Source organism: Panthera onca, chromosome C2 (assembly GCF_046562875.1).
Source record: "Panthera onca isolate mPanOnc1 chromosome C2, mPanOnc1 haplotype 2, whole genome shotgun sequence".
Lineage (NCBI taxonomy): Eukaryota > Metazoa > Chordata > Mammalia > Carnivora > Felidae > Panthera > Panthera onca.
Window position 1 is genome coordinate 146,699,893 of NC_138347.1, and position 25,770 is coordinate 146,725,662.

Sequence of the window (25,770 nt, forward strand, 5' to 3'; positions counted from 1 at the left end):
TTTTGTGCCTCTTAATTCCCTTCACCCATTTCACCCCCACCCGAGCCTCCCCACCTCCTGTCTGGCAACCACAGGTTTGTCCTCTGTATTTAAGAGGAAAATAGACAATATCCTTTGCAATGCTGGCATTCTCCCACACACAACATGCCAGGGTTGATAATGAGGTACGGGCTGAGGGCTGCCATTCTGAATAATAAAGAGCACAGTTGACAGGGTGGGTAGAGGGGTACACAGGAACTCAAAGCCAACTAGGAAGGGCTAGGTGGAACCCATTCATTAGATCTTTTCAGCCAAACAGTTTTCAGAAGTATTTGCAAATCAAAAATGTTTGAAGAGTGGGAGAAAGAAAGCCTGGGACTTAGGGAAGATGTCCACAGGAGACGTAAACACTATGAGCGAAGGAGAAGACAGCTGAGACTGGGAAATGGAAGGAAACCCCACAGACAGGAAGTCTGGAGCCAGGAGTAGGGGGGATGCTGAGGGGCGGCGGGAGGGTGGAGGGAGGAAGAATCCACATGAGAAATAAGGAAGTCAGTCTGGTCCTTGAAATTGAGCAGACTTCTAAGTTTTAATTTGCAGAGTATGGAAGGGTAATGGTTGTGAGGGAGTATGAGGGCACCAACTTGGGCCATGTTGAATGCCCTCCATGGTTATCTAGACCACACAACACTGCATTGAGAATGGAGCCATTATTACCTCAAAATTTTTAATGGAAAAACTAAGGTTCAGAGGTGGTAGGTGAGATCTGGGAGCCAAAGCCCATTCCTGCTTCAGGATAACATCCTGGCTTAGGGCCAAATGGTAGAAGACAGCGTGAGGAGCTGAGGGTGATGGAAGGAGGTGAGTTCAGGAGCCTCACACACCACATTCGAACACCTTCCCGTCTCCTGCACCACCCTCTGCCTCCCTTTCCTCCCCCAAAATTAAACAAATTCTCACAATCCTAGTGAGGGGCAAGGAAGTTTGAAAATCACATGAACTTCGAGCACCTGGGTGGCTCAGTCAGCTAAGCATCGGACTTCAGCTCAGGTCACGATCTCACAGTTCATGAGTTTGAGCCCCATGTTGGGCTCTGTGCTGACGGTGTGGAGACTGCTCTCTCTCTCTCTCTCTCTCCCTCCCTCTCTGTCCCTCCCCCACTTGTGCTCTCTCTCTGCTTTCCTCAAAATAAATAAAAAGAAAATCACATGAACTCTTTCAAGGTGTTAGCTCCATGGTTCAGAGTGGCTTGGCAGGGCCGGGAACAGCTCCTCCTCAGGCTTAGTCCTCAAAAGAGCTGACAGGAGAAGAACAACACCCCTCCGGGCACTGTCCTACTCCCCCCCCCCCCCCGCCCCAGTTTGTCCTCTGTATTTAAGAGTCTCTTATGGCTGGCCTCCTTCTCTGTTTGAAACTATTTTTACCCCTTCCCTTCCCCCATGGTCTTCTGTTAAGTTTCTCAAGTTCCACATATGAGTGAAAACATATGATATCTGCCTTTCTCTGACTTATTTCACTTAGCATAATACCCTCCAGTTCCATCCACGTGGCTGCAAATGGCATGATTTCATCCTTTCTCATCGCCAAGTAGTATTCCATTGCATATATAAACCCCATCTTCTTTATCCATTTATCAGTGGATGGACATTCAGGCTCTTTCCATAGTTTGGCTATTGTTGAAAGCACTGCTATAAACATTGTGGTATATGTGCCCCTATGCATCAGCATTCGTGTATGTTATTCTCTTTGATTAATTAGTTAAGAAATTAATAGCAAGACCAATCTGGACAGGGAGGTGGAGGCAAGGGCAGAATTGAGATCCGGCAGCTTCTAAAGCCCCTGATGTTAAATACGTACATATTTACTACCTCCCCTGGGATTGAGAATGAAGAGTGGGTAAGACACCCCAGCACGCTTGGCTGGGATGGGAAATCATGCAGTATCCAGGGCCTCTGCTTCAGAGAAGGGCCAGACCAGACGGTTCTTCTAGTCTGAGGCAGAGGGTACAGCAGCATTTGCCGTCCTGGAGGAAGCATAGTGCCAGAGATACAAACTGCCAAAACGCGGAAGTTTTCCTTAAGCAGTTGTGTAAAAATACACTATAATTAACCAAATGTAAGGCACTACCAAAGGTAAGAGTCACCATCTTTTGTGTGCCACCAGGAAAGAAAAAAAAAAATGACATCAACGTACCAACTTCAGACGCATTAAAATGGAAACAAAGTAAGTAGATCTTGGAATTAGCCACATATGTCATCTATGCAGGGCAAGGAGGTTGTATGGAAAACCCCGAAGGGCAATAATTACATTTGTAAAAAAGAAAGAGAGTGGATGACTGTTTTTAGTATTTTCTAGGGTTTAAAAAAATATTTTCCAGAAAATTTCAGACAGGCCAAATTACTGCAATTGTGCTAATTTTTATCTTTAAACTTAATAAACTATCCATGGTATATGAGGTTTCTTCGAGATCAGCTACATGCTCCTTTATTTAAAAAAAAAATTGTTTTAGGGGCACCTGGGTGGCTCAGTCGGTTGGGCATCTGACCTCTGCTCAGGTCATGATCTCACCATTTGTGAGTTCAAGCCCCGTGTCAGGCTCTGTGCTGACAGCTCAGAGCCTGGAGCCTGCTTCGGATTCTGTCCCCCTCTCTCTCTCTGCCCCTCCCCCCACTCTCAAAAATAAACATTTAAAAAATGCAAAAATTCTTTACAATTCTTTTTAAGTTTTTTTAAAACCTTATTTATTTTGAAAGAGAGAGAGAGAGAGAGGGAGAGGGGCAGAAAGAGAGAGAATCCCAAGCAGGCACCGTGCTGTCAGTGCAGAGCTCGATGCGGGGCTCAATCCTACAAACCATGAGATCACGACCTTAGTTGAAATCAAGAGTCAGATGCTTAACAGACTGAGCTAACCAGGCACCGCCCCCCCCTTATAAAATTTTATCAACAGATTCAATATGATTATTATAACGATATAATGTAGTATTCCATTACATCCAGCCTGCAATATTTTTAAAGTTTATTTATTTATTTTGAGAGAGAGAGAGAGAAAAACAGTGATAGTGGGGAAGGGGCAGAGAGAGAGGGAAAGAGAGAATCCCAAGCAGGCTCTGCACTGTCAGCACAGAGCCCGGTGCAGGACTCAAACTCATGACCCGCAAGATCACAGCCTGAGCTGAAACCAAGAGTGGGACGCTTAACCCACTGACCACCCAGGGTACTCCCAGCCTGGGATATTAAAGCATGAGTGACCACTGTCTCAGTGTGGGAGCTAATCTCGTTAACAGGTCAGATAAACCGTAGTCCAACTTGTCTAATACCGCTAGATGTCTAGTAGGTGCAAATCAAACAATTTGTGTGGCTTAAAGACTCTTATAAGAGTGTTTCCTTAAAAAATGTCAACCTTCGCGGTGCCTGGGTGGCTCAGTCGGTTAAGCGTCCGACTTCGGCTCAGGTCGTGATCTCACAGTCTGTGAGTTCGAGCCCCGCATCGGGCTCTGTGCTGACAACTCAGAGCCTGGAGCCTGTTTCAGATTCTGTGTCTCCCTCTCTCTCTGCCCCTCCCCTGTTCATGCTCTGTCTCTCTGTCTCAAAAATAAATAAACGCTAAAAAAAAATTAAAAAAAAAAAGTCAACCTTCTTTTTTTTCTTTTTTTGTTTTTTGAAAATCTAGGGAGGTTTTCATTCATACTTATAAATCACAATTCTCTCTGAGCCTCTCTTAAGTCTTTAATCTCACTCCCAATTTAGAAACTGCTGTACCTGCTCTGCTTTCCCTAAACTACATAATCCATATTTGATGTTTCTTTTATGAGAATGGAATTTTTAAGTATAACTGCTGATATACTTGATTTTTTTCCCCGTATTTCCACAGTCACAGAGTACTCACTTCATATTATCTTTTAGGACGGAATGTATTATTATGCTCCTAAGTCTATAAAAATCGATAAGATAAAAGCTGAAATGTGAACAAGTACAAATGCAACAATCCCATTTAAAGTCACAAATAATCTACCTGAAGCCTTGCCATCGGCATACTAATAGGGCCGGTGACTCTAGCGAGATTTACATCACTGCTGCTTTTACCAAATATTAGCATATGCTTAATGAAAGCCTTGAGCTGCTGAAAAATTCTCTCTGTAACCCAGGCACTGTACTTTGAAAGCATAAAATCATACAAACTATAAAATTGTGTGTAGGTATATCCCCCAAATGCTTAGTTACCTTCCGTTCAGAAAGTCAAAAATAGCGTGCTTTATTTTTCTGCTAAGGAGGATATGAATCACTCACTTGCCAGAAGAAAGTTCCCTATGGTGTCATCAGTATGTTCAACCATCCCTTCTATTAGGTTGAATCAAACTAATTAACTCCTCGTTTTATAAAAAGAAAAGGAAAACCAAAAGCTCGACAAGCATTCAGAACCGGCCGAATTCAAATTATTAACCCTGGATCAGTAGAATTTGAAGAGTTACCTTTAATTAAGGGAAAATGTATTAGGAAGAGCCCCAGGACTTACAAAATTAATTAGGAAAAAAAAAAAGTCCATTCTTTAAGTTAGAAAATTATGAAGAATGCAAGTTATCTCAGTCCCTCTCAAATAATTATCTACGAGGGATCCAGACAAAACCTGCTGTAATTATAGCAGGCAATTATGTAATGCAGCTTTTTGCATTTTCCGGCTGATTGGAATCATGTCATTTTAGAGCTAGAAGATACCTCACAGACCACATCAGCTATCTCCCTCTTTATAAATGAAACCAAAGCCCAAATGGGTGAGGTCACAATGAAGAAGAGACCAGTTAGAACCCAAAGTCAAAGTCTCTTGATTCTGTAGTTCACTGTGCCCCTCATACCACACCCGCATCATGACAGTACTAGATTGAAGGGACCAGAGGAAATGGTTCACGGGAGAAGAGGAAATAAAATAGAATCTGGAAAGCAAAACCAAAATTTACACCAAGTCTTGGTATCTTCTTCTTTATTACCTTATGGAAAATGACATATATATTTCCCCTAATTAGAAATATACACTTGGGGCTCCTGGGGAGCTCAGTCGGTTAAGCGTCCGACTTCGGCTCAGGTCAGGATCTCGCGGTTCATGAGTTCGAGCCCCTCGTCGAGCTCTGTGCTGACAGCTCAGAGCCTGGAGCCTGCTTCGGATTCTGTGTCTCCCTCTCTCTCTCTCTCTCTGCTCCCCCCGCTCCCCCGCTCACACTCTGTCTCTCTCTCTCTCTCTCTCAAAAATAAATAAACGTTAAAAAAATTTTTTTTAAAGAAAGAAATACACAAATGAAAGTAGCTGGGACCTCACGTCTAGTTTCTGAGAACATGAAAGACATCCCACCGCAGCGGCGAACAGACGAGGAAGTCGAACCAATGGGTACAGACAAATGCACTTACATCCACATGAAGCCAGAGGCCGTGCCTCTCACAGATGTCCGCTATTTCATCCAGAGGATCAAAGGCTCCCAGCACGGTGGTACCAGAGGTGGCACAGACGAGAAACGGAGCTGCTCCCTGTGAGGAGGACCCACAGACAAGAACTGTCACCATCACCACTATGTTCGTCCTGTAGCAGGTTGGTAAACAGAACGGTTATACATCCAGAGATCTACGGGCTTCCGTCGGAGGTGACCACTCCTGCAGAGTGCTTTTCAACTCCTCCGCAATCTCATCTCAGAGAGGTCAGGGAAACTGGGACAATGCTGTGACAGCAAGAGTCCTTGGTCCCAACTTGATACTCATCGTAACCCTTTTTATTCTCATTTTCTTTCCGTAGTATTCTACGCTCTCAGATTTCCCACACGGAAAGTGAGGATGCTCTGCCCAGTGGCAGGCTGGCGTTCTATGCGATCGCTAACTCCTTTTGGGGGCATGTCACTGGGGCCTGGGTGCCCGCGTGGTTGCGCCTCTACAAAATAACCAGGAGGACGACTGGAAAACAAGCAGCTCCAGGGGCAAACCGTGGAGGCCCGTCTGCCTGTCACTTTGCAAAGTAAGCAGAGCTACAAAACAAAGAGTGTGTGCTCAGGTACAAAGTGGTATCCGAGGGGATAAAGTAACCTCACTGGGCGACACTTGCCAAGATGGGTGCCCCACAGAGAAATCCATTAGAAAGTGCTAGAAAAGAGAACCTGCATCACTCCTACCGCGATTATGCCTCTTCATACAGCCCGTGGCTACATCTTGTAGAGCGAACAGGTGCCAGAGGGAAATGGGGTGGGGGAGGGAGACTGTGGGAACACACGCAGAGATGAATGGCAACTGTAGCCAAGCAAGCCAGATGCCCTGGCCCCATAAGGAACTTCAGAGCAGCCAGATAGAGGGAAGCACATGAGGTTGTTGACCTCATAGATCCATCCCCGTATGTCAGCAAAGAGGCTCTGCTCACTGTGGAAGTGACTTGGGAGGGAAAATTTGCACACAGAAGTAGGGGTGGAGGAAGCAGGGAGAATCCGAAGATTCTAGAGCTCCTGGGGAACAAGTGACAAGAACGTTTACTGCCTATAAAAGTCATTTTACCTCCCTTTAGGACGGAGTCCTAGTTTTCTCTGTTTTATCTTGAAGTTCAGTTGTTCTTACGTCCCATTTAATGTCAGGTGGTGTTCCGGTTGAACCTGACTCATTCCCATTTAGCTGACCTTCGACAGAAGGACGTTACTTCTCAGTGGAAAGAGAAGCAGAGCAAAGACACTTGGTCCACCTCTTTAAATTGAGATGCACGGGAAACAAAGTGATGGTACACAGTGACTCCATTGGCCATCTGGGGAGACACTGGTGACACACGGAATCCAGTCCATCCAAACCTGTTAGAGCAGGGCCAGTAGGGGATAGAGACCCTGGGGAACCATAGGCTTTAGGAATTCTTCCCTGCGATCAACTACCAACAGATTACGTCTTTATCATGTCGGTGACCTAAATAAAATGAGACCAGATTTACATCAATCATTAAGAGAAAAAGTAATTTCCTAAAAGCACTTAAGGTGCCTTTCATGTTTGGACTGTTCCTTATAAACCCTATGACACCCTGAACAGTTGTGAAAAAATACCTTTGCAGGCTATTATAGCCTATTAATGAGTTTTCCACACCTTTTTAACAACCTAGCTATAAATACCAGGCCCAGAAATTAAACTTTTGCAATCTGGATTTAACCTTCCATTTTTTTTCCCTTTCTCATATCTCATGCTATCAGTGAGAAAATTCAGTGGGAACAGGATTGATTGCGTGCTGCTGATGAGGTGTATTCCCTACAAAAGTTTGTCACTGAAAACACTCGTACACAAAAGCACCTTCGAATATCCAGTGGTTATACGAGTTTGATCTTTTCATAAGAACTTCTGATGCTTCTGTGGTTTTCGGCATCTTTGTAATGGCGTCAAATAAAGGTCACTGCTCAACAGATTTTTAATGGATTGTGGTGGGCTGGGGAACTGAATCCCAGCAGAAAAAAAACTGATGCACTGGCCCCACATCTGTAGCAACACGAGTTAAAAGCTTGAAACAGAAGAGCAAGGTCTGAAGCTACTGGAAAACGAAGCTAATCGCCAGGTATTATCTCAGAACAGACACAAGGTTTGTCCTCGGTGAATCTAGACTCAAGTTTTAACTAACTTGAAAGAAAACTGAGGAAACATACCCACTCTCACCCCATCGCCCTACTTTTAAATGTCCCTAAAGCGATTTTCACTTTTTCAAAACTCGTCTTTTCAAGTTCTCAACTTCAGGATATGTCAATTTTCACGTACTTTCATTGTCGAAACAAACAAAAATTTGAACAATGAAAGTACTAATGACTGAAGCAGAATAAAACCCATCAAATATGCTAGAGCATGCATCCTTCATGATATTAAAGAAGAAAAGTCGCTTTGGCTATCTTTAACGGATGCTAGGCAACTAACTCATTAATATGAAAACTGGTAAATAAGGAGAAAGAATAAAACATTTATCCTGCCCTCACTGTGCCAACGGTTCCTCTTGGGAAACCAAACAGGAGTGAGGGAAGGTTTTCTTTATGGTAGTAAGCCTGCCATTAAATGAAGGAGGAACAAGGGAATGAATTAGAACATCACCTAAGGAAATAACGGGTGTGGACAGAGATCATCCATGGCAGCAGAATTCATGGGGTGAGAAGCCGAAGCAGACGTCTGTAACTGATGGACCAATAATACCAGAGCCCACGGATCAATGGCAGCACAAAAAGAGACAGGGGATGTGTCCTGACTGAAGGACAAAACGCCACCTGTGAAGAAGCCTTCCTGGTAAAAATTCCAACCTAAGTCTCACTGACTCTCAAAATCTCACTGTCAAGTTACAGGGAATATAGAGAACAGATGGATTGTATAGGGAAGGGAACACTTAGATTCTCAAATTCTTGATGTGATCGACAAAAACCACAATGTGGAAAACTCTACAGGATAAAAAACTTGGTTTCTTCAACAGATCAATTGCAGGGAGAGAAAAAAGGAGGCGGGGTAAGCTACAGATTAGAAAAGATTTGTGTGGGGGCGCCTGGGTGGCTCAGTCGGTTGGGCGTCCGACTTCAGCTCAGGTCACGATCTCGCGGTCCGTGAGTTCGAGCCCCGCGTCGGGCTCTGGGCTGATGGCTTGGAGCCTGGAGCCTGCTTCCGATTCTGTGTCTCCCTCTCTCTCTGCCCCTCCCCCGTTCATGCTCTGTCTCTGTCTCAAAAATAAATAAACATTAAAAAAAAATTAAAAAAAAAAAAAGAAAAGATTTGTGTGATGAATCAACCAAATGCAACATATGGACCTTGAATCCTTATTCAAACATGCCAACTATTTAAAAAATGCAATAGGAGAAATTTTAATATAGAGTAAAAATTTGATGATATTAAGGAATTATTTCTTGTAATGGTATGTGTGTGTTCTTTTTTAATAAAGAGAGAGTATATACCTTTTACAGATATACTGAACTATTTATAGATCAAATGATACGATGTGTGAGACTGGCTTCAAACTAATCTAGTGGTAGTGGAAGGGGGTGGGGTGTAGACAGAACAGAGCAGAAGCTAACAATTTCAAAGTTGCATGATGGGTATAGAGAGGCTCATTATATTAGGTTTTATATATTTGAAATTTTCCATAATAAAAAGTTTAAAATTCAAGAAAGAAAGAAAGAGTGAAAAGAGAGTGGGGAAGGAGGAAGGAAGGAATTCTATGAACCATACGGAAAGCACAATCGATTTTCCGCGCCCCCCCCCCGCCCCCAGAAAAGCATTAACGACATAAACAAAGTTCTCTTTGATAGGAGTATGTAGAAAAAGATAAAACTAGGGGGAAAAAGGATAAAATTAGAACACAATATCTGTGGTTCACAGCAGAACAAGCAGGTTGTCATATAGAATTTTACCTGAGAGTGAATGAAATCTGATAATCTGTCTCACCAGACAGCTATCAAGCCCACTTGTCATCAAAATGTTAAAAAAAAAGATAAATATAGATCTAAGGACACACAACTAAAGCCAGTACACCTGTAGTAAAGGCAGAATTTTTAAGTACAGAATTTCAACCCAAATGCAATGAGCAAGCATGTTCTGGTGATAAGGTGGTTTTTAGGAAAAATTAAAAATGTGAAGAGTAAAATAACAGAAAAGTATTAAAATAAAAAGTACAAATAAAGATTTGTACAAAAAAAAAAAAGTAAAATAAAGAGCCTATCCTTCTTAGAGTGTGAACTCGTATAAGGAGATCCTTCTATCCCAGCTCAAGGCTGGCCTTTCTGGTTTTCAGCAGCTACAACAGTTGCAAACCTGATGCCATCACTATGTACTGGAAACACAGGGGAATAGTCTGAAGCTCCAAGAGCGGCGAGAGATGTGGTGGGATGGGAGGGAAGCAATGAAGCAGGTGCACCTAACCCAGCAGGCTTTGGGTCCAAGAAGCAAGATGGCGGCCACCAAGACAACCACGCCCCCAAAAAGCAGGTGTCAGGGCCAGCCTTAGCTGGAATATGGCAGGTGAGGGGGCCAGGCCTTGCCTTCCCAGCAATGGGTATGTCAGCTTTAATATATTCTGGCAGCTAAGGAAGGGAGGACATTCTGCCAGAGCTGAAATACTAGGCCCATACCCAAAATAAGGTGATGAGTATGCCATGGGCTTTGCGTGGAAGCAACCTGGGAGGGCAGATTGCTCAAGAAATCAGAATCATTCTGACTGCAACCCAGAGACACCTGGTCTGGCCTATAGAATTCTCAGGCAGTAGTTAGGTAGGAGAGTGGCTACAGGGGTCCTGCTGGAGAGGCTGGGCTCTTCTTTGAAGGCTAATTCGAGGCAAGAATCCAGAATATGGTGATGTCAGTGTTTTAGTAGGCTCCAGCCACCTGGGAATGAGAACATCTGAGAAACTGCACAGAACATGGACAGCCAAGCACCTGGAAATAGAACATCTGTAAATGAGTTTCCCTATTTTAGTGCTAACCAGAACCAGCTCTCTTCTCTCTCCCACACACAGAAACGGGTCTGGCTGCTGCAATTCTCTCCTTTGTATCCAGACACATGCCTACGTTCTCCTTCCCTCTTTTTCTCCCCTCTCACCTCTTTTCTGGCTTGCCAGATTTGCTTCTCCAGTTCCTCAGGTATCATTTTACCTCTAAGAGACACAGATTTGAGACGTTCAGTTATGTTTAGTAGTGAACAGACATCGGTACTGCTTTTTTAAAAAGTATGAATTCCCCCTCCGCCCACCAGGCTTCCGGATCCTGTCCCCATTACCTTCCATCTGTTTCCACAAAGCAAACATTCTCTGTACCAATCCCAAGAAAGGAGGCTGCTTTCTTCATAGAGTAATGACACTAAATTAAAAGGGACAAGGGAGAAAAAGGAAAACATGAACACACAGCATGAAAAAACTATTGCCTATTATCTCAAGTCATATGGCTGAGCCCAATCCTTGGAACATGATTCCATAAAAGAAAAAAGAAAGTAGTCACTTAAATGAGCTCCTTAATACAGTGGTTGAAAACATCGACTTTGGTTGGGATCAGAGAAACTAGGATTTAATTCCAATTACAGCTATGGAATCTTGAGAAAATAATGTACACTCTCCAAGCCTCAGTTTGCTAATTTAAAGTGGGTGTGTCAATGCGAATTCATTTGTTTTTCATAGAAATAAATACATGTAAAGGGCTTAACACAGAACCTGACATATGGGACAAACTTGGTCACTGGAGGCTGTTGTTTTTCCATAACATCGAGAGAAGTTTCTCTTGACGCTATAATAAGACTCAACATTAATGGAAACAGAATCTAGTCCACTGCTGACTCAAAACCCTCCAAGGAGGGAGCAAGACTCTGCTTCCATAACTACAGTCACAAACCACAGCAGAATTTAATTGTTCTCAAAAGCAAACAATGGCTTATAAACTGCAGATCAGACCCTTGACGAATCTGGCTCAGTATCAAACCTAAGATCAAAATAAGGCAATCAGGAACGCGGCTAAAACCACAATAACGAAAGTAATAGTAATTTATGGACACACTACTTTCTGCAGCCCTGGTGTGAATGAGGCTCAAATGTGGCTCTAAAATTAGGTCTGACCTATTTCCTACTGGAAATGGTAGTATTTGCTTTAGATTGTTGGGACTTTTTTTCCTACTACATAAAGCCTATAAAATAATTAGCATTCAAACATTGGAGATGTCACTCTTTATACATTAGTGTGGACAGGTGGTCAATTAATTCTGTTTCATGCCAGAAAAAATGAAGGTGCAAAAGGACATTATTGTACCAAAAACCCTTAGTAATTTAATTTGTAGGTATGAATACATTAAAAGAGTAGTCATGCCTTCACACTTAACTTGATATATTCCCTCAAATGTGGTAATTTTTTTCTTCCTTTGTCAAGAGAGTTTTATTGGAAGCTCTTTTTTTTTAACTCTGTAAAAATAAATGCAGAAGTAACACCATCAGGAAAAATGAAACCAGCCTAAATAATTAATTTCCAAGTATCAAATAGGACACAGCCAAGTGCCTGTAGGATGCATTCATTTCAAATTGTTACAAGAACATATGCATATTGAGGAGTAATAATGTATATGAAAATGTAATTAATTCTCTACTTGCTACATCAGCCCACCACAGCTAAGGTGACACACAGGCAAGGTGAATTATTTCTCACCAGAGACTTGGGCTCTGGCAACCAAACAATTATTGATCTCGTAATAATAAAGTGTAGCCTAGCCCACGGACATCTGCCAATAAGGAAAATCCCATTGCTTTGGCCTAAGAAATAGCAAAATGTCCCAAAGTAATGGATCTGCTGAGTAAAAAACCGGTAATCAGAGCGAGAATAGCTTCAGTGGAGCTATCTTTAGGTGCTTCAGGGCAAAGTATAGTCCAATGTCATTCTCAGATGGATAGGGACAGATTGAAAAAAAATGTCTGCGAAACTGAAGTCTAAACATCTGAAAGCATCAGAGGAAGCAAAGAGCCCTGGAAGGGGGGAAAAAAAAGGAAGGCAATGCTTTAGACGTGCTTAGTAGTTTCAAGGAAAGGAAAAACCTAGAAGGTTGGAGTTCGGAAGTAACAGCTGCATTTAGAAACAAATGGTGGCTGCTCCCGTCTCCGGCAAAAGAAGTCAGTCAGCCATTCTAAGACCCAATCTGCCCTCAGGTTTCATTCGTCCTACAGAAGACACAAAAATCTCAGTGGGCTTTTATTTCTATCAAGATAAAACAGCAAGTGTCTACATGAAAGACAGGATTGCACTGACGTTTTCCTTTCTGATTCCAGAAAGGATTTTTTCTGTGACCTTGGGCTTCTTGGTGAAGCACCGCTTTCCCCTCCCATAGATGGTGTTCTGGACAATTGGACTCCCTCCTGGTGCTGACGAATCCGATGCTCAAATGAGCTCCAGGCGGTGGGGTCTGTGCAGGTCATGTGTTGGGGAATGAGGGAGAGGGATGTTGTACAAGGACTTCTCCAAGAGCACACAGCTGGCTCAATTCCTAAAGCAGGGTCGGAACCCAGCCTGACATCGTAGGAAGCACCTGCTCGCCTGTGGAGAACACCTGAAATAACATTCAAACTCAGGTCACACTTGCCTAGAGAGAAGGGCCACGGAGAGGGCAGTGAATGAGGTGGTGAGGAGGCACGACCCTGAGAAGTGCACCTGGCCTCTCTCACCCCACCCCAGTCTCCATCCTGCCAGAGAGGAGCTAGGCCAACGGCTGGCTGGGCTGGGAGGGGAGAGTTTCTTTCCTCCCCTCACTTTTTAGTAGCAGACAACGATCGCTGCTTGATGCTGATTCCCACGATGACTTGAATTCCAAACCTATGATTTCTGTAACTTCAGGGGAATTCATATCTCACTGCTAATCAAGCCATAGATTATGACTTTTGTTACTTTTCTCCAAGTGTCCCCTCTCTTTGGTTCCTGTTCAGCCTGCAGAGGCGGCTGTGGATACACTGACAGTGCAGGTGTCTCTGTTATGATGTTCTAGGTCCACATCAACAATCGGATTGCGGTCAAAAGCTCCAGTATGCAAAAACACCTTCAGTGGAGCGTGCCTATAATCTACATCCGATGGTGCAAGACAGAGATGGAGTGGTCACCCCGAAGGCCTCGTAAAAACTGGAAAAAGAAGACCACCTAATATTGCTTATACTCACAAATAATCAAATAATCACCGGGCCAAGGGCCAACACCTAAAAGTAAGCAAGAGAGATATAGCAAAAAGACTATAACACAGGGTTTAAGACCATTGAGGAAACACAGCCTTCTTTAATTCTTGTTTTTTTTTTAACTAATGGATTGCTTTGAAGGTGATCACCAAAACATGAATTAAAATAATGCAATACTATGACTTCAGGCTCTCTGGCAGAAGCAGGGAAAGGAATGAGCCGCAAGGTAGGGTCTGGATGGATGGAATGAAAATATACATTTGGAGCTATGGTGTGTTCAAAGCTATGGAGTTTTCCTTTAGAATTCACGTTGTTGTGAGCTGAGTGTTTGTGTCCCCTCAAAATTCATGTGTTTAATCCCTAACCCCCCACTGTGATGGGATGAGGTTTGGATAAAATCACAAGCGTGAGACTCTCATAGGAAGAGAAGACAGAGACATCTCCCTCTGTCCACAAGCATAAGCTGAAGAAAGGCCACATGAGCGCACGGTGGTCCCCAAACCAGGAAGCAGGCTCTCACCAGATACTAAATCTACCACCACTTTGATCTTGGACTTCCCAGCCTCCAGAACTGTGAGCAATAAATGTCTGTTGTTTAAGCCACCTGGTCTATGATATTTTGTTACAGCAGCCGGAGTAAACTAAGACGTGGCTCTAGTTCTTGGGTTTCTGGTTCCATCTTCTGCTGGCATATATTTCAGCCAGGGCATATATTTTACCTCTTTTTGCATAGATAGCTCCACCAGAGATTTTTAAAAACATACTCGTTCTGGTTTCCCAGCTGCATGAGGTCTCACTACCTTTTCACTCCCAATCTGCTAGCTACACCTGTGTCACTGACCTCTTGCAGGTATGATCTCTATTCTAGGCTTCCACAGTAGAATTCCTTCCCCTTTTCCAGAACAATTATTCCAGAAAAGACCTCTAGTAAAACCAAAGAATCAAGAAGGCAAGAGTAAAAGCCCTGAGCTGATAGCAGGGGCTCTATGAATCTGCTTTCACAGGCGTGGAAGTGGCCATTCAAACGCAGAATGGACTTTGCATTTCCCATATGCTGGCTTCCTTCAACGGAAATACCGAAGTTTGGAACCCAGAGAGGGGAACTCTACTCCATAATAATCCCAAAGAACCAAGTATTTTCCCCAGATGACTATATTCGCAAACATTCTTCACTGGCTTCACCGCAAGAAGGTTTTGGGAAGGGCCTCAGGTGGCTGAGTTAAGAATCTCAGATTAGATGATTCCTTCCAGACACTTCCCACACTTGCTGCCCACTTTGCACTGAACCAATCAGAACAAAGGTTAGACAGACACGGAGGAAAACATGGGGGTTCTCCTACCCTAATAACTCATGCTCTCAAAAGAAAATAACAGATACGGGAAAGCCCAGCCGGAAATAACAGAGAACTCATAGATTTTGCCCGCCTCGTGTGGTTGACAAGAGACCTTGGATTATCACAGAAGGAACAGAAGCTAAACTCTTCCGGCCAGGGATGCGGGGAAGAGGCAGTGGTGGGACGGACAGAGGCACCCACTGGAATCGCACAAAAAGAGAAAAGGAAAATAAGAATCCCTCTCAGATAACATGGTACTTCAGCTTTGCCACATTACTGTAGCTAGGTATTCTACCCACATTACTGTAGCTAGGTGATTCTCCTCCTACTAATAAATCTAGCACCTCTGTGTATCTGTGATGTGCCGGATCCTACTTCACATGCATTAACTCATTCGATCCCTGGCACACCCCACTCATCTGTGACTGCTGAGCTCCTGTGCCTGCTGGCTTGCTACGATGGCCCCGAATTGTTCGCCTCTCCCTGTACTCATGCCCTTTGCCAGATGACCTTGCATCGAGGCCCCTTAAGAGACAGAGTCTGTTTTTCCACTTCTTGGATCTGGGTTCCTTCCCGTCACATAGTTAGACCAACGAAAATGTGCCAGTTCTGAGCCTAGACTCAAGAGGCCTGGTGGGTTTCCAGGCTGTTTTCACCTGCACCCCGGTCGTGACAACACACCTGGACTAGCCTGCTGGAGGATGAGACACGTGGAGCAGAGAGAACTCACTGGAGTTGCCCCTGTCAAGCCCACTCCTGGATCAGCCATTGGGCAGCCAGCCCGCAGACAGATAAGAGAGCTCAGCCAAGAGCTGCAGAACTGGCCTATCTCAAGGCTCATAAGCACTGAGAGATAGCTATAGTTCTACACCACTGGACTTTGGGATAATTCGGTGCATACAACAGCTAACTGATGCTTATTTTAACAAATTAGGAGACTGAGGCATGGAGGAGTTAATCGACTTACCAAGGTCACTCGGATAGTTAGTAGTGGAGACAGGAATTGAACCCAGGCAGCTTAGCTCAAAGCCAAAGCACTTACTTAAAATCGGACCTCCTACTTTGGTGGAGAGTAAAAGGAGATAGGGCATTGTGGCAACACGAAAGCGTGTGTGTGTGTGTGTGTGTGTGTGTGTGTGTGTGTGTATGATGGTCACTGTTTCTGAACACCTCCCTATCCTCTTGAAAAGCCTTTGTGTTAGCCATTCAAAGCCATCAGTTTTACAAGGAGACGCGAGTCTTCTGACATAGCTGATAAGTTCTAATAAATAAGACACTCGAAGGAGAGATTCACAGAAAGAGATAGCGCTTTCAAATTGAATGTTCTCTTTTCTCAAAGAAAAATGTGATAGACTATAAATTTTAAATCAAGGTGATGTACAAAACTGAGTGGCCAGGGGTTACGATATCCAACCTGTCAGAATTTCCTTTGGAAGAAAATATGATGTTAGACTTAGGCATATTAGTCACACATGGATAGGATAAAAGCATATCAGACGCCCCAAACACACCAAACCCTCTTAAATAATGCATTCTCAGAAAATCTGTAACTGATATCAAAAATAATTTTTTTACCTCTGCCGACGTGAAAAGGATTAATCTTGGCAACCCAGACAGCCCCTTTTCCTTAATATCGGGACAGTATTTGTATCTAGCTAAATTCATTGCATACATATTGGACACTGAACCACCTGCAAAAACAAAATTGAAATGGCATATTTATAGCATGAAAGTATAGCTCCCTAAGTGCCAACCACCGTGCAAGACATGAATGGCCGTAGCTGTTCTAGTCTAATGACAAATCTCCGGAAGAGTCTTCTGAGTGCCGCGTCCCACACATCACTCCTACACACTTCCTAACCTCCAGTTCCAGCAATTTCCAACCTCAGCAAAGACTGGCGTTTGGCTCTATTCTCTCATGCCAGAGTTTTTCCAAACTAAGAGTTTCAATCTAAGGACGAGGGCCAGTACCCAAGTCTTCATAGTTAATAATATTCTGTCACCTGATTAATAAAATGATAATACATGCTCATCTACGGTCCCAATAAAGGACCGTAGGATAAACAAAATGTGATTCAGAAATCTTCTCAAGTAAAATTGACTGAAAAACTTCTAGCCCTTCCAAATTCCCAGGAGCAGATAAATTCATTTGTTAGATATAAATCCTAAATGGTAGATAGCTTATTTGTTTAAAATTTACGTCAGTTATTTAGCATTTATGCAAAATGTTGTCACTCCGGGAAGAGGAACACGCTAGATTCTCAACAAATAGCATTATTAATATCCAACCTTTGGGAATATGTAAATCTTCAAGGAGTTGTTCCTCACGTAATACATAAATAAATGTTTACATGTTTGCAATGGAAAGGAGATGGCAATAACTAGCTGTACTTACCTGGGTTAAATATTCCATCCCCTTCTTTCCAGCCAATAAATTCAATCATTTTCTTCAGAACCGCTTCTTCCACTAACAGAAACACTGGGGACACCTCATACGTATAACTAGATAGATATAAAAAACACTTCACTTCTATGACTAGAGTCAAACCATCCCTTTGGTGTCCCGAGAAACGCACGCAGAGTTTTATTAAACCAAGTGGCTATGGACCTGTGGGTGGAGCCTCTGTAGAGTCTTGGGCCATTTATCCCATTGGAAATAGAGACATGTGCAGTCAGTGATAGCGCTGGTCATGATTTGATAAATGCCAATAGCTGGTGGCCTTAGGGATATGCAAGCTACTTCAGAAGTCTTAATTTACGGGAAGGGAGAGATAAAGGCAGTGCATCTAGAGTTTTTACATTAGCTATGAGCAGTGGCCACTTTATTCTCTGGATGCTGCTTTGGATGCCGGTTAAAGAAAAACCATTGTCATGGTAACCAGGTGTTACTAGATTACAACCACGAGTACCCTAACAGTCAGCTCTAGATATTCTACATGGAAACTACGAATCTTGAGCTAGGGTTTCCTCTCTTACATTCCTGTGTTTGTGCAGATGGGAAGTACTCTGCGGGGCATCTCTTATTAGGTGGTGATTTTATTGCAAAGCACTACCCAAATCCCCTGTCACTGGAGGGTTTGTTGCTCTGGGCTGAGCTGCTATTGCCAGAGAAACTAAGTTAGCCCCTTGGGAACTGCATCAGCTTCAGGGAGCCACCTTTCCCAAGGTCACAACCTTTCCTCTTATGACTGGGCTAGCTGGAGGTGTAACGGTCACGTGGACCCAACCCCAGACCACTCTAAAGGGCCATTGTAGCTCCAGAGATCTCTATGGAGTCGGCCAAGGTTGTCACTGAGCCTGCATGACAGCTGGACTCCTGTCTCCCTCCACTCCTGCTGCCTTCCCCTCCCCTCACCCATGTTGATCCCAAAGGCATTCCTTAATACACATCCTGCTCGCTCAATTCCATCTAGAGCAGTTTCCCCGAGAACCAACCTGGGAAGGTTACCATGTCTTGTTTTGTGATGTTTGAGTCATTTCTTTCTCCAGATAACCTGACAGAGACTGTCTATATTCTCCTTCTCTGACAATCGGGCCAGTACATTAAAGTGTATCTGAATAAGTGGGTACTCTAAATATGTACGTTAAACAGACACACTTAGACTTACAGTCACAGGGTTTAATGCAAATATTTTAACATCTGGAAGGGAAAACGTTGGAAACAGGGCAAAACAAAAATACGAAATGAAACGAAACAACAAAACAGAACACCACAATGTATCACCTCCCTATGTGCCAAGCACTCTCCAGACATCATGTCATCTTGCAAACAATCCAAGTTCTATTTTCAACTATGCTAGGCAACCAGTTTACACATAGCAAAAGTGTGGGGAAAAGTATATACGTTTATGTGTACCTGAAAAATGGTGAGATAATCATCCACTTTTTTAAAAAAATTAATTTTAAGGCTGCCTTTGAAAGCCAGCCAAACTTTGAACCTGAGAACAGGCATGGAAGAGGAGAAGAAGACATCATGGGATGCTCTCAGGACCTCACATTTCGAGGGGATTGTTCAGCTTAGCAGCGATTGAACGTTTTGTAAACCTCTCAGTGTTTCAACTGAAAGAACCCAGGAAGGAAGGTAGAAAACCCAAGATCCACAAGGAAAGGTTCACAGAGTTGGGTAATTTAACTCTCTCTCTGGCCTATCTACCACTTAACCGTTCTACTCCCTGTGAGCTGGTATCATCTCGCATTACGCCACAAAACCTTCTCTAACTGAAGTCACCAATGACATCCATGCTGCCAGTTCTGGGGACAATTTTGAACCTCTGTCTTCAGTCAGTATTCAACAGCATATGATTCTAGACACACTCTCCTCCATGGCTTCCATGCCTTCCTGTTTGATTTTCTCCTTCCCCCCTCTCTCTCTCTCTCTCTCCATGGTAGGCTAGCCTTCCTCCTCCTGATGGTAAAATATTAGATGTCCTCAAGGCTCAGTCCTGTGTTCTATTCTCACTCTATACTCTGTCCTGCAGACACTCCTTCTCCATCTCCTGATTTGTTTTTATTCAAAGTGTTTTCATCCTGCTCATCAAAATCATTTGTCTGGCTTTGAAAATATACCGGTGATTGGGACACAGCCACAGAAATTCAGATTTAATTGGTCTGGGTTGGGACCTGGGCCTCAATGCATTTTTTGGAAATGTCCCAGGTTGATTCTAATGAACAGAAAGAGTTGAGCTTTACTGACTTCAGGAATCCCATCCACGCCTACCATTTCAATTATCATCATTCACCACAACTTCTAAACTGATCCCTTTCATAGAGCTATCAGCTTGGTTGATACATACTCTTGGATATCTCAAAGTCACTGTAAACTCAGTTGCTCACAACTGAAAATTAAATTCTTGCTCTTGCCTTTTTTTTACCATATCTTTGAAAACCAGTCCCCTCTTCTAATGCTTCTTGTGTCAATGAATAAAATGACAGTCAACCCAGCTACAAAAGCCAGAAACCCAGGCAACATTTTATAAACCTCCTTCTTGTCCTCATTCCCAAGTTCTGATATATTACCCAGGCCTTTCTGTTTTATCTTCTAAACACATGTTTTTCTCTCTATTCTTATCACTTCTGTCTAAGTCCAAGCTACTGTCCTCTCTCGCCTAAGATAATTCCCTCCCGATTGGTCCCCTCAATCCACTTTCCATATTTCCAGTGATCTTTTCAATAAGCAAATGGTCCCTCATGATCTAGAAACCTTTACAGCCTTTCCTTTGTACTTAGGATAACTCATAAACATGGCCCACTGGGTCCTGCATATCTGGTTTCTATCCATTTCTCCAATCACATCCTCCATCACACTCCCCATAGCTTATTCAGCCACACCTGCAAAGATCTTTCAGTTTATAAGGTACATCACGCTGTCTCTTGCCACAGGGCCTTTGTACATGCTGCTCCTCTGTTTGAAATTCATCCTTCCTCTTTTCACCTAGTTAACTTATACTCATTCTTCAACTCTTCGTCGTCATTTCCTCAAAGACTTTCCTGAGCTCCCAACTAACAAAATTGTCCACTTATATTTATAGCATCATGCACGTCTTCTTCATATGTGAATTAAAGGTTTAGATCAATTTGTGTGGATAATTTTGATCAATTTGCATGGAGCATCTCTATCTCACTAGACTTTTTGCTTCGTGAAGGCAAAGTCAAGGTTTGTTTTTATTCAACGTATCCCTCCAGCACTTGGCAGAGACATGACTTTTCATGCAGGAATGAATGACAAGTTGCTTTATCAATTTTCTCATTTGGTAGGTGGAGATAACCATGCCTGCATTAACCATCTCACAGTCCCACTATCAAATCAAACGGCTCTTTAAAATACTGCTAAGTATCATTCCATTATTTATGATGACACTGTACAAATGAAACCATTAAATAGAAATTCACAAAATAAAACTTCACCTACTTAAAAAACATCTCTAATGCATGCTCTGTGTAAGAGTTCAGTAAAATGGCACTTACACACTTGGGTTTAAGGCTTCTGTCATAAATCGGGCCACCAAGGAGTAGTAATCAAGTCCAGCATACAACTGGTTGAAAAATCTGGGATGGTCTGTAAATTTAAACAGAGTGTTCATCTACACAGCGATAAAAAAGACCAATACTATCTATACAGCAGTAACATAAATGAATCTTTCAGACAGGAAAAGCAGCCAGATACAAAAGAATATATACTGCATGATTCCACTTAGATGTCATTCAATATCAGACAAAGCGGATCTACCGAGACTGAGGTTAGAATTCTGGGTACCTTTGCGAAGGCTATACTGTCTAGGAAGGGGCTTGAGGGAGCCCCCGGAGTGCCAGAAATGGTCTCTATCTTGCTCTGGGTGATGGTTACTCATGCACAGATAGGTACAAATACATGAAGCTAAGCACTTCAGATCTGTCTACTTTACTGAATGTAAATTATGCAACAGCTTTAAAAAGAATTCAAATTCTAATTGTGTACAAGGGAGACACATGTTGAAGACCCACCTCATAACCATTTCTACTGAACAATAATATGTTTCTAAGCAAAACTTGGGCACTACCTCGAGACCTCTGGTTTATCTGCTCCCTTTTGTCTAACAACCCAGATCCAAACCAGAACCCTGGAGAACTGGATTATTTGAACTCTTTGTCCAGGTATCAAAGCCTGCTGCCTTTGTCTTCTGAAAATGTTGATATTAACTTCCCTATCTTTAAACGCATTTCACTCGCCAACAGGGTTCACGCTGGGCTACCGGTGGGGAGTGACTTTTCATTTTTCAGATTAGACCGTTTTTCGTAGTGCAACTGGCTTATGTAGATGGACTAAGATGTGAGTCATCATGCGGCTTACATAAACTTTCTAATTCAACTTACTTCAAAGGCAGTAGCCTTTAAGACTCAACTCCAGTTCCAACTTTCTATTTTTTTCCCCCTCCTATAAAAGGTCTCATAAAGGTTCTTGGCTTTACACAGTGTGAATATTCACACCACACACCAGGCTAACTGACTTGACATTCTCAATCATAGGAAGCCCAGCATGACAAAGAACAAAGAGGCAGGAGGTCTATTTCTAAATTTGAGTATTTGGGAACCTTTTTAGTTAGTGGCTTCTCATTACAACGCTCGGCGTTTGGTTTTAGGTTTTCTTTTTTTTTTTTTCCCCTCTTTAAACTGGGGGTTCGATAAAAAACAAAAGTCCAAGAAAATGGTTTTTTAAAAATAATATGTGGAAAACTTCCTCTACTCTGGCAGAGGAAACCAGACATTGCTACAAGTAATTTTAATAAGATTTTTTTTTAGTTCCGCGTTAATTTATGATTGATTTCCATGGTAACATTATGGAAAATATCCAGTAAACTGAAAAATCTACTGCATTAAATGTCATTCTCCACTTCTGACATGCACTATAATAATAAGATATGTATCTCTTCTTTTGAAATGCTAACTGGGTTTTTGATACATACACTAGACTTTCCCAAGGGAATATAAAGCAATTATTTTTAGCCAGGATTTTATTATGTTCTTTCCACTAAATTTAGTTCAGTGTCAGAATTCACCAAGCATAATGCCTGTATGGTCTTAAGCACTAGATTACCTTTACAGCCCACGGAGAAATGCATATTTGGGAAAGTTACTTTCTTACCTTTGGAACTTGCTCACTGGGTGTATGGGATATTAACAGTTAGAATCGCACTTCTGCCCAAGGCGAATACCATGCTACTGCATTTACAAAAGATCATAGTTGTTAAGTCTTCTTGTGAAGCTATCACGGCAGAAACTTACCATGTGTTCGTTTTGTTTTTTTTTTTTTTTTACACCATCGTAAGGGTTTTCATGTTTTGATCCTGCTAGATTTGTGCTAGATTTGATGAAATAATTGGGCAAGTACCAACTGCCAAGAGTCCATCAGTATCTTCCACGTCTATTCCTGTTTATAGCAAGGACACCCTCCTTAGCATTTTTTTTTTCTTTTTGCATATTCTGGGCCTTTCGGATTTAAAACCCCTTCACAAATTCTAATATCAAACTGACCTTTGGCAGTTTGGACCAACATAAGCAATGATTATAAACAGGGGATGGGATGGCCAAGGAACAGATGATATTTCTATATGATCACTAACACCAACGGTTTTTCCATCGATTTATCTTTGGCCTTACAAAAAAAAAAAAAATCTGTCTTAGGGATTAAATGGCCCATCGCAAACATATCAGAACCACTCTTTTTTGATCTAGCTTTCTTATCTCATAAACACTGTCATCCTCAGCTTTACTGTGAGGTAAATATGTGCTTAAGAAAATATAAGAACTTATCAGGGGTACGGACGAAGGAAGCAAACGAAAGGTCTTACTAGTTTTGACGCTGTAGCGGATGACATCCCGGCAGAGCTCCAACAGCCTGTGGTGTGGCTCTCCTGTGTTTCTCATGTCCAAATCAAGAAGCTGCTTCAGCTGTTCAGGAGGCCGCCACTCGCAAACCTAGACATTCAGCAATGGCAGTTAACTGAGCACCCACCGGAGCCAGGTACGAACAGGACGTTACCATCATGGACCCTACCCTCCTGCAGCTCCCAGACAGGTGGGAGAGACCGAGATTTAAATGTGCCACCACAGTTCAGCGTGAAAAGGCTGTGAGAGTGGCCCAGATGTCATTGGAACAAATGAGGGGCCCCGTCTTGGATTTGGAAGGTCAAAGACTTCCTGGAGGAACCGATGTGTAACCAAGCAAAGATTAGGCAGCGGGGTGAGGCAAGGGGCACTCTAGGTGGAAGTAATGGAAGTCATAAAGGCTAAAAGATAAGGGGCACATCTCAAGAGTGAAGTTAGTTTGGTGTGGCTAGAGCATGGAGTTTGAGGAAGGAGAGGCCAAGAAGGGAAGCTGGCACGCCACGATAACTTCCTAGCTAGTCTCTCTGCTTGTACCCCTATCCTTGTCCCATACAGTCCATCAGCCTAGCAGCCAGAATCCAGAATGATCCTCTTGAATCGAAGCTATGGTCGTTCCTCTACTGACCTATCTCAGGGGTTCACTTCCTTCAAGGTAAAGCCAAAGTCCTCACAATGACTTAAAATGATCCTGTATGATCTGCTTCCCTCCTGGTTGGCTCTGCCCTTCTAACGTGCTCTTCCTTAAATAAGACCAAGAACACCCCCACCTTGGAGTCTTCCTACTGGCTGTGCCCTCTGCCTGGATGCTCATGTCCCAAATGTCCTCACGGTTAACCTCCTCTGTTCTTTCAGAGCTTTGCTCAAAGTCACTTTCTCAATGATAGCAATCCCAATTCCCTTATTTAACATCACGAGCTGCACCCTGTCCCATCTCTGTCAGCCCCCCCCCCCCAACTTTTTCTGCTCTTCCTTTTTCCATAGCACTTGCCACCTTTCAACCTACCATGTAATTCATTTATTATGTCCCACATAATGTCCACAAGAGCAGAGATGTCCATCTGTGCTCGCTGCTCCCAGGTAGCTAACACAGTGCCCACCACGTAAGAAGTGCTCCATAAAGATGTGATGAACAAAAGGATTAATGAATGACTGAATGGGATAAACAAGACTCTGATCATGACAGATTTCCTCTGGCATGTCACAGGGTTCGAACTTGGCTCGAAGGCAGACGCTGAAATGTTTGGGACAGGGGAACGCTATGAACATATTTGTGTTTTGGACAATAGCTTTAGTTGCTATGTGACGATTCCATGTGAAATTGGAAATGAGGGGTTACTGTATTAAACCAGGCAAGAGAAGGTGGTATTCTGGATGAGGTGGATGCCAGTGGAATGAAGTATTTCCACAGATATTTAAAATGCAGAAGCAATAGAACGCAGAAGTCAATTACACAGTAAGGATGAGGGAGAAGAATGGGCCAAGGACAACCCTCAGGCCTGTAGCTTGCGTGCATGGGTTGAAGGTGGTGATGGTGGGGTGGGGGAGGCGGGTGGAGAATCTGGTGGGATGTGGGGTGGGGATGATGAGGTTCGAGCGTATTTAGTCTGAGGCCTCTCAGGACCTCCAAAGGGAGTGCAGCAGTTGACCTGAAGCTCTTGTGAAAGACAAGAAATGCAGTTCTGGGCATATACTATGAAAATACAATATGGATAACATGGCTCAGAGAGAACCCACCGCTAAGAAGAAAGGCACGGGATCTCACCTGGGCACCAACAACACTTAAGATACAGGCAAAGGGAGAGAAGCTCACTTGTGAGGTGGAAGACAAACCAGAGAAGCAGGGACAATCTGAGAAGAGTTTAGTGCTGCTAAAACAAAGAAAAAAAGAACGTTGTGAGGAGAAGATGGTCATCACTATCGAATCCTACTGCGAGGCCGAATTTGATAAAGATTGAGAAGTGCTCATGGGATTTATCAACAAGGAGGTGTTCTTGGCAATACCAGTTTGGCTTAGAGAGGTGGGAGTGAAGGCCAGATTGCCATGGAGTGAGGGTGTGGGAGGTGAGGAAAGAGAGGGAGGGAGGGAGTGTAGACACTCTTTAAAAAGTTAGGCTGTGGAGAGGAGGAGAGAGACAAGGGAGTAGCCAGGAAGTCAGGAGACTGGGAGGTGGGAGGTTGGGGAAAGAAGGAGGAAATGCTAAGTTGTACAAGAGGTATGAAATTAAAGTCTGATGTGAGAACCATAATAGGCAGAGTTCAATCAAAAGTGAGACCATCAAAAGGAATGACTATTGATACAAGCGTATCTCAGAGACACTGCAGGTTTGGCTCCAGACCACCTCAATAAAGTGACTATCAGAATAAAGTGAGTCCAACACACTTTTGGTTTCCCAGTGCCTATAAAAGGGATGTTTACACTGTCCTCTATATATAGCCTATTAAGTGTGCGATAGCATCAT

The 25,770-nt window shown here is 43.1% G+C and overlaps 1 protein-coding gene across 1 annotated transcript in view; it reads right to left on the bottom strand.

The window, feature by feature from the left end:
* Positions 1-25,770, bottom strand: part of GADL1 (glutamate decarboxylase like 1) — a 168,255-nt gene that overhangs the window by 106,450 nt on the left and 36,035 nt on the right. The window contains exons 3-9 of the mRNA XM_060638452.3: positions 23,275-23,401; positions 20,915-21,005; positions 17,346-17,452; positions 16,526-16,641; positions 10,706-10,785; positions 10,529-10,583; positions 5,377-5,493 (exon numbers count right to left, since the gene is read on the bottom strand). Of these exons, the coding sequence (XP_060494435.1) occupies positions 5,377-5,493; positions 10,529-10,583; positions 10,706-10,785; positions 16,526-16,641; positions 17,346-17,452; positions 20,915-21,005; positions 23,275-23,401 (693 nt within the window). The remainder of the gene's footprint in view (positions 1-5,376; positions 5,494-10,528; positions 10,584-10,705; positions 10,786-16,525; positions 16,642-17,345; positions 17,453-20,914; positions 21,006-23,274; positions 23,402-25,770) is intronic.